The sequence below is a fragment of the Falco punctatus genome (genome assembly GCF_963210335.1).
Source record: "Falco punctatus genome assembly, chromosome: 4".
Taxonomy (NCBI): domain Eukaryota; kingdom Metazoa; phylum Chordata; class Aves; order Falconiformes; family Falconidae; genus Falco; species Falco punctatus.
The window spans coordinates 59608677-59618386 of record NC_137583.1 but is presented as its reverse complement, the minus strand read 5'-3'; the positions used below and the strand labels follow the sequence as shown (position 1 = coordinate 59618386).

The 9710-nt window shown below is 45.7% G+C and overlaps 1 protein-coding gene across 3 annotated transcripts in view; it reads left to right on the top strand.

Annotated features, from left to right (window-relative positions):
* Nucleotides 1-3464: 3464 nt before the first annotated feature.
* The window catches only part of PAXIP1 (PAX interacting protein 1), a 40202-nt gene continuing 33956 nt past the window's right edge, over nt 3465-9710 (top strand). The window contains exons 1-2 of one of the 3 annotated variants that reach the window (XM_080383695.1): nt 3465-4005; nt 9276-9410. In XM_080383695.1, coding sequence (XP_080239821.1) covers nt 3919-4005; nt 9276-9410 — 222 coding nt within the window. In that variant the 5' untranslated portion in view covers nt 3465-3918. The remainder of the gene's footprint in view (nt 4006-9275; nt 9411-9710) is intronic. The other 2 variants (XM_080383693.1, XM_080383694.1) reach the window with 2 other exon arrangements.

Here is a 9710-nt window from a genome sequence, read left to right as displayed (position 1 = left end):
GCTGACCTGTGTGCAGAACCCAGAATTTATTTCTGCCAAATACAGGGGATATTATTTCTTGTTTGATAACATAATTTTCCACTCTAGTTTTCTGTTCTTATGGTTCACAGACTAGATCACACACACAGTGGAGAAATTGGAGCTGTTAATTTTTATTAGAAATAGTCAGATTACTAGAATTTAAAGAACTTGTTGACAGGTGACTCGTGAAATACATAAAGAGGTAAAATGTATGTTCATTAATTGAATTCTACTGCTTATTTAGAAGATAATTAAGGGGAAGAATTTGCAACTCGTGTGAGTAGTCTTTTTTCCTGGAAGTGGTCATCTTGAATGAAGATACTTCTGTGTGAGATTAGTACCACTGCTGATAATACAACAGCCAGTCTATATGACACAAAATCCAACACTGGGATTTACACAATTCCTTCTCAGGGGCCACTAAAAGGTCCATGTCCCACATCCCAGGTGAGGGCTCCAACAACTTTATCTTTGCTTTCCGGGACTGAATTTATAAAACAAATTTATTTTGGTAAAGCTATTTTAGTTAATTCTTAGCCTCTCTTCCCTGTCTCCCCCCGCCCCCCCCCCCCCTCCAATTGCATTACTCTTCCATACTGTGGATGGAATTAAACTTTATTCTTGGATTTTTGTCATAATTAGTGAAAAAGACAAATTCTGCTTAAGGTTGACACCTTATTAATGGATATCTTTTTGTGAAAAACTGCTTTTGCAATGAGCTTCAGTGATTTAACATAGTAGCCAGACCTTGTATTGCTAATATATAATATATTGTAGAGGATCTTCAAATTGTTGGGATTTTAAATACCAAATTTATCTCATATTCTTCTGCTGTGACTAGCTGAACAAACAGAAGATCCAACGTGGCCCCATCTGATGCTGCAACAGCACAATTTCAGCTGAAGGTTTGGGAAGGGGCATTATGATTAAAATCCCATTCAAAGTGTGCTGGTTGTTTGCATTATGCTTCTTCTGTGTCAGTATTAGCATAGCCCAGCCTGGTTTGAAATACTTGTAATTTTGAAGTTGTACAAAGAACTAAAAATTAATGTGGCTATGGTAAATCCAAAGGATAGGAAGGCCAGGGGAACTCATTATAAGTACCAAGGAAAATAGGCTGAGGAGGGAAATCAAGAGGACAGATCACTTTGGTTTTCTTTGTGTGGAGTGGGAATACGCAATAGCATGTAAGTTTAGATATAAGGAAAGTACCCTTGTGAGAAGGGGCAATTTAGCAATCACACTGAGAAAGAAGATAAAGCCAAGTAATTAAGGACATCATGAAGAGAAAAGAACTCCGAAAAAAATGTGGAACAGAAACTTGAGAGACAGCAATATTTATGAAAGAAAAGAGGTGAGAATTACCAGTGCTGCAAGATGCAGATGATTACAGAGGCACTGAAATCCAAAAGGAAAGGAAACTCAGGAAGCAATGGTGCTAATGATATCTGATAGATGAAGAAGAATAAGAAAAAGATTTCACTGCGGGTGAATGAAGATTTTGGTCTAAGTAGTTCTAATTTAGTGGGAAGAAGTCAAAATGGATCAAAAATGGAGTTGGAAAGAGTGAAAATTATGGAACAAAGAAAGCCAGGGCTGGACTGAGGGGCCTGGGCAGTGACTATAAAGGAAGGGAAGGCTCAGAGAAGTGTTTTTCAAAGAATATCCAGGTAATACTTGGGGCAGAAAAAAATTACTCTAAACAAGAATTATTAGAAAAGACAGAAAGTGAGATAAGAATATAAATTATTGGATGAAAGAGGTAAGCCAATTTAAAAGCAGATGGCTATTTCTACTTCCCCCCCCCCTCTTTACTACAAAAAAAGTGTATCATGTGAAAGTTTAAGTAAATTGTAAAAGTAAAAAAAGTAAAAGTAAATTGTTACTGGGGGGAGCAACACAATAAAATCTGCAACCAAAGGGTAAGATCTCTTCCTGGAGTACTCAAAGAACAGGTGACAGGCTGGGTATTTCTTACATAGCTAGAGTAGAAAGGGGTGGGTGTCATGTAGAGATCCAGATCAGAATAAAGGCAGGTGAAGCACCTTGAAAAATGATGAGAAGGAAGTTAGGCACTTGTGTACTATAAATTTCACTTCAACTCCTCCCAAAATACTTGACAAATAATGGATTGCTTGTACACAGATTAATAGTTTCTACCAGGTATTTTTCGAGAAAACTGACTTTAATTTAGTTTTATCCTGGGAAAGTGTGACAGGCCTCATGGATAGGAGGCAAACAATATGTGCCCCTTATTTTTATTTCAGTTAGGCTTTTGATGCCACATTGTAACATCTCTCTTAAGATAAGAACAGGAGGGAAATATTGCCCATGTAAAAGTATTATGAGGGGTCCAAAATTCCTTTGGAAAGCACAGCGTGGGGGCAAGATTTATCTGACTATGCATGGATGTTTAAATTACACCAGATGAATCAGGCTCTGAAAGTTCTCATTTCTCTCTGTTGACTACAAAAGTAATTTATATAAAGGTAAAGTGGTAATTACTGTTTTCTGATCGGTTTTCCAGAGTTAGGTAAGACATATCCCCCTCCAGGTTTGAATGATTTACTATCAACACAGAAGGATGCTCTGAGTAGGCTTTTGAGGGAAAATGTCTGATATCAGTAGTAGTATGTTCATTGGGTTGGATGCTGGAATAATTATTATGCCTATGGGATTTGCAGACACGCCCAGCTGGAACGGCTAATGTGTTTTACTTTGGAAAGAATTGGATTTTGAAGAGTTCTTGATGGATTGAAAAAATGGTTTGAAACTGGATCCAAAATGTTGTAATCGGTGTACAGCCTGTACAGTGTGCAGTAGTCACCTGCTGTTGCTTGATTCCCCCCGATGAACATAGATGAAAGCCTGTTTTTTTCCTGTACTACAAAAAAAAGCGCATCATATACAAGTTTAAGGACTTTAACCTTGGTTTTCACTGAAAAAGTAAATTGGGGGGGGGGGGGGGGGGGGGGGGGCAATGCAACAAAACCTGCAACCAAAGGGTGAGATCTCTTCGTGGAGAAAAAGGAAAAGACCAGGTGGTACGTCTGAAGAGTTGAAGCAGAAATAGAGGAAAACCGAGTGCCGCGGGCCCAGCCCCCTCGCTATCACCGTGCTTTTGGGGAGCGCGGCTCCAGCCCCGCTCGGGCCCTCCCAGCCACGCAGGGCCCAGCTCTGGGCCCAGGGCTCGGGGGGGCACCGGTCACTGCCGGCTGAGAGGCCGCCGGCCGCCACCCACTGCTCCCCTCGGCTCTGGGAGGGCCTCTCCGCCAGCCGGGGGGGTCCCCTGCGGGCGCGGGGGGAAGTGGGGCCGGGCTCGGAACGGGCGGCCGCCACTCAGGGCAGCCGCAGCGATCGTCGCTGTCACCCCCACAGCGGGAGCGGGGGGCGGGGCCTGGGCGGCGGGGCGGGGCCTGCGAGGCCCGGAGGGGCGGGGCTGGGGGCGGTGCGCTCCCCTCCCCCTTCCCTCGCCTGTTTGCCAATGGGCGGGTCCGAGTATCTCCGCTGCCCGCCCCTGTCGTTCGGGGCGAGTCCATTGCGTTCCGTGCGGGGGGAGTTTCGGACCCGGATGCTGGTTCCCGGTCCGGTTCGGAGCGAGGAAGAGAAGCGGAGATAGCGCCCGTCCGTCAGGAGTGGGCACTATCCTGCGGCAGCGGGGAGGGGATGATCGGGCGGGGGGAGTCGTTTTGTACTGGCGGCTCTCCCTTCCCACTTCTACCCTCCCTGAGTCCCGGCGGGGGATGGTGTGTCCCACAGCGCGCGCCTTGCTCGCGCGGTTCGGCGGCTCGGCGGGGGGAGGGGACGGGAGACCCGGGCCCCGGCGGCTCTGCACAGTGAGCGCGGGGGACAGCGGGGAGGGGGTGGCGGGGGGGCGCCGTGTCGGCGGCCGGGACCATGTCGGCGGACGAGGAGGAGTTGAAAGTCCCGGAGGAGATGTTCAAAGATGTCAAGTTCTTCGTGGTGGGAGACATCGACCCCAAGGTACTGGGTCACCCTCCCCCTCGCCCCTTCCCTCAGCTCCTTCTCGCAACCCCCCGGGGGGGCACTGTGGGATCGCCCAGCTCCCTGTACCCCCCTTCCCCCGACGTTTCCGTACGCGGGCTCGAGCCTCACGCAGCGCTTCGCGGCACGCGCCCTGCTGCCCCCGGGGCGGCGCGGGGGAGGGGGGAGAAGGAGCGCGCGCGGCGGGGGGGGGCGGGGTACCGGGCGGTACCGGCCCTGCCCGCGGACAGCGCGCCGCCACCCGCCATGGAGCCCGCGGCCCGGGCGCGCAGGCCCCGTAGAGCCGCCTAAGCGGAGGAGGGGCGGGCGAAGGGACTTCCTGTGAGCGCCCGGCCCGGGCGGGCAGCGGCTCTGCTCGCCGCTCCTCCGCCCCGGCCGCTCCGCGAGGCCGCGCTCCGTCCCCCGCCGGCCCGCCCTCGGCGCCGGCCCCTCCCGTCCCCGCCCCGGCGCTGTATCCGGCCGCGGGACGCTGACAGGCCGCCGGCGGCGCGGGGGAAGGCTGGCCTGGCGCTGCCCTCCTACCGCCGCCGGGCCCTGCCCTCCGGCCGCCGCGTGCGCCCCCCCGGGGCTGTGGTGCCCGGGCCGGGACCGCCCGGCCGCGTTGGGGGCGAGGGGGCGCCGGCGGCGGGGGGCGGCAGGCGCTGACAGGCGGCTGCCCGGCCCTCCGGCCTAGGGCGCTGCCCTGGGGGCAAGGTTGGCCTGCGGTGGCCCAGGGCGGCCCCACCGGGTGTCGGGGCCGGCCCGGGGCAGCCCCCCCGGTGATGGATCCGGCCCAGGGCAGCCCCCCGGGTGCTGGGGCTGGCCGCTAATAAGGTCCAGTCACCTCTGGTGACAGTGGTTAAAAAGTTTCCGTGGTTTGTCCCATTAGACAAGCATTTGAAGCCCACCGTATCTGGCTCCAGGACAGCACCTTTGCACAGATGCTGCGTGTTTCACGCTGAAATGAAAGTCTTTGCTGCTTTGGTAGTTGCTGCAGCTTCTTAGTTCAGCGTTGGGTTCCTTCACTCTCATGCCTTGGCATTTGCTGAGTCTTGTAGGCCTTTAAGTGAACTTGAGTTGTAGGCACTGACCTGCTGCAATGGTATTTATTCATAGGAATAGGATTATATGCTAATAGAAGGACAGTCTAGGAATAATTCGAAAGAGCAGGAAAAGATTCCCAAGGTCTTAAGACATAGAATTTTTGACAGTGTGTTAGAGCTTGAGTAACAATTTTTGTATTTAAAAAAAATATCTATAGCAGCAATATTATGTGTATGAAGATGAGTGCAAAAAACCTAATTGTGCTCTTATATATCATCTATCATAAATAATGTCCCAAAAGGCATGTAGTTAGTTCTGTGTTGACACAAGACAATCAGTGGTATTCCCATAGAGTGAGTAAACAAGCATTCTCTTAAGCTAGTTTTCTTACTTAGGTTTTGTTCTTAGCAGTCAGTGTCATTGTCTTAAGGCTTTGATTTGCTCTAGTTTTATCAGTACACTAAACTCTCCTCTGTTTGTGGATGGCTTCTCTGGGTTGCAGGCAGACATGGAAGGTGGCTCTGGCGGAGTTGGTAAGGTCAGGCACAGCACTGCGCAGAACAGGCTACGCTCCTTCCAAGATCAGGCCATGCTGGAGGCTGTTGAGCCACTTCCTCATCATGATCGATGCCCGAATTGAGAAGTTCTGTAGATCTGAGTTGTTTAGGCGGCCAGCTGGCCTGTTCAAACGCTCTTCCTTCTGGTGCTCTCATTTCTGAAATGGCTTGCTGGCATGGCACAGCGTTACATGGAGGCCAGGGGCTCGCCTCTGTGCTGGTGAGCCCATGGGAGCACAAGGCACCGGGGAGGGCTGAGTCCTGCCTGGGTTGGGGGTTGCAGAGCCAGGTCGGAGCGGGGAGGTGTGTTGTGCTGAGCTCTTGGCCAGCTTGTGGTGGCTGCCTTTGTCCTCTCTTCTGCAGGTGCCCTCTGCGGTACCCTGGGAACAACCTGAACCAGAGCAGTATTTATCGGTTGTGTTTTGAAACAAGACAGAAAGCAGAATTTCTAAATTGAACTCCACAAATAGCTTTTAAAAACAGTTCTTTTAGTGAAGGGTTCCATTACTAATACAAAAGTTACAAATATATTTTGTGCTTTTTACTTCTTCATGTACAAACGGATGCTAGCTTGATTTTGAAAAGAAGTTTCCTCCTTCATCTGTTGGGGAGGAGCACACTTTGATCAGCTTAAATTTCCAAATGGTTTCATGGAAAACCAGTTATCTTAATAAATATTAAAACAGGCCTAGTACAAGTGAGCACTCTAATCAAAACAAATCCGAGAATGAAAAAAAGTAATATATTCAGGTGATTAACTGCATACCCAGTACCTATAAATATGCAGCATAAACTAGAAAGGAAACAAAGGTCTGGAATTGTGCCTAGATGTTCTTTGGCAAATGAGGGGGAATTAGGCTGCTGGCTCTCAACTTTAAAGCCATTCCATTGGGATGTGCACTTGGCTGCTCACACCTTACAGGGGGTGATGAGTAGATGTCAGCTATTATTTTTTTGATAAATGCTTTTCCTGCTTTCCCAAAAGATGTAAGCTGAAACAGTCATGCTTTGGTAACACCAGTTAAAATCAGTATTTCATACAAAAAGAGATAAAAAGTAATGCAGTGCAGCATAAGGACTTTGAGCAGGATATTTGGTTTCTGGTTATCTCTTGTTTTATTATTATTTTTTTTATGCCTATTGTCTTCTTAGTTTTGAGCTCTTCCTCTTGTTTCTTCCAACACAGATTTGAGAGGCAGAGAACAAAGATAAAATTTATTTGCCCCAAACCCAAAATTTCATTTATAAGTCATACAGGCTACCACTTGAAGTGCAGGATTTTTACAATGATCATATTGGGGCTTTTCAGCATTTTATTTTCTATTTACAGGTATATGGTTAATACTAGTATAGGTGAAGTCCTTTAATTGTGCCAATACAACTTTTGAGTCTAGGCTCTACTTAAACTGAAGGAAGTCCTGTGATCTGGGAGGCCTTTTGAAGTTGATGTGAGCTAAATTAGGAGGCCTTTTTTCACACCACTTTAAGTAATCATTTGAAGTTATCATCTATGATATTCATAATGTTTAAACTTACTACCTGAACCTTTTGTATAAGCAGACTCTGCAGAGTTTAATGTGTCATTGTTTTGATATAAAGAAATTCATACTTCTAGCTCATTAGTTGTAACTTCTTTCCCAAACTGTCAGATTTGTGTGCTCACTTTTTATTATATTCACTCCTGTTTTTAGGCTTCCCTTAAACCAGTTGAATGGGGCTTGTAACTCAGGGGAGCTGCGCAAGATGAGGAGCTTGTGTGGTGGGGGCTGGTCTTAAACATCTATTGTTTTCAAAAGTGCTTTATTTTGATTTAGCTTTTCCCATTGGAATTCTAGCATCCTGTGTTACCCTGTGGTTAGCTGGATTTCATGCAGGAAGGTATCCTGTGATTTAGGAGATTGTGTGCAAAATGGAAACATTCTCTCCTGTTCTTGTGTGGTGGCAAGAACGGCAAGCTTGTGATCAATTTTCTTGGTTATTTTTGAGTAATTCTGTTGCAATTTGATAATGTCACATATTCATCCACTGCAGAAAAAAGTTGATTTATTATTTTTTTTTAAATGCAGTTGTAAAGTTGAGTGCTTCATTGAGGAAATACCAAAATTGTGTCCTCGCTGAGTGGTGATTTTTCCAGCCTTGTTTTTCTGTTTAGCATAGATGCTTTATAATAGCCCAAAACCACCTTTTGAGAGTCTCCTTTTCAGTGCTTTCTCTGTCCTGTTTAGCGTACAGGGTAAGTAGGAATTGCTGAAGGACCAATTACTTAATATTTTGTTTGATGAATATGGTGCTTTGCTCTCTGCTGTTCATAACGGCATCCTGTTATGAAGGGAATGTCCCCAGCAGGTTTTGGAGAATGAGCATCAGTTTGGTTCTGCGAAATCATTATGAAGAGAAATGCTATTTATTTCTGAATAATAAAAGAAAAAAGGAGAGGATAATTTTGATTGGCATTTTGACATTTGAACTCTAGACCTTAATGTTTTAAAACATTTTTCTCTTCCTCCCCTCTACACCCCACTACCTTCTCTGCTACTTTTATTCAAATAAAAGTAAGTCCCATTTTTGGGGGACATGGCTGAATTCAGCACACATTTCTACAGTTGAGCTGAGAGAATGCTGAGCTCTTCAACATCTTCTATATGGGCCTTGCAAAAGCAGGAGTAAGATATGCTTTGTGAGTTATGAGGTGTTTTGCGTTTTCTGAGGACAGAGCGATGGAGTGAGACATTTCAATTCCAGCTCTCTAAGGCTGTAACTTAGGGGGCATGTGTCCTCCTACTTTTATTTTTTTCTTTTTCTTATTTCTCTAAATCACTTAGCCTTCCATCACTTCTTTTCCCAACATGTCAACCCTTTGTTAGAACGTTTTCTCTTCTCAAGGCATTGCTTACAACTTTTTTTTTGCTTGCAGATCCTTCTCATACCAAGGGGGTATTAGGCATGTTCTTTCCTCAGTTCTGTCTGTCTGCACTGTTTTGGAGCAGCTGGGTGGCTTCTTCAAACTTACTTATATGCTCTGGGATGAGGCATGTTGATTTGATCTAGAAATAATGGAAACAAATGTGTTTGGTAAAGGTGGAGTTCTTCTTTTAGCTGTTAAATGAGCATTTACAGGAAATGCACAATCCACCCCCACCCCCCCAAGTAAATAACTAGCAAAATCTGGAAGAATTCCTATGAAGACTGCAATGTACCATTATGGTGCTACCTTTTCTAAGGTAACCATTGGATCACCTTTTCTTAAAACTTCAAATTTGTATTTTAAAGTATATTGAAATGCTTCCAAAGCCACCATATGCAAAAACAAACAGTGAGAAGAAAGACTTTCTTGCCCTGCCTGAGATATAATTGTTTTGAGATGTTTTTTGAGGAATATGTGTTTTGGAAGAATGTTCACGTTTTCCAGATTTCTGCCCAGCCTGAATTATTTTGGAAAGTAAATCCTTAACTTAAATGATTAAAATATGGCAGAGGCATAAACCATTGGCAGCCAGGTTTTAAACGGGATGCGTTTGGCAACTTCAAAAATAGTGCTAGCCACTTACAGGAGGGCAGCTAAGACAGAAGGTGATATTCATTCCTCTCATGTTAGTGTGTTTTTTCATTAACGTTTTTCTCAAATAAAAGGTGCTAAAAAGGCTTCTCCGTGTTCTCTTTTGGGTTTAGGTTATTCAACTTCTGAAAGCTGGGAAAGCAAAGGAAGTCTCTTACAATGCACTGGCTTCACATATTATTTCAGAAGATGGGGACAATCCAGAAGTTGGAGAATCTCGTGAAGTTTTTGATCTCCCTGTGGTAAAGGTGAATGACTCATCCACGATGGTGTCAAAGTACTGACATATCTATTTCATTATTATTAACAGAAAATGTCCATGATTGGATGATGACCAAATGAAACATATCTTTAAAAATTTTTTGTTACACAAACTTTTATCCTGACTGACAGACTTTTACTACAATTCTGTTCTCTCCTTTCTAATGTTGCTCTGTATCTGTCAGTGCTTCGCTGTTTTTTGTTGGTTTGTTTGTTTTCTGTTTGGTTTTTTTTTCCCCAGATTCTTCCTTTAGTCATCTGTGAGATGGTGTCCTACTAGCTGTACT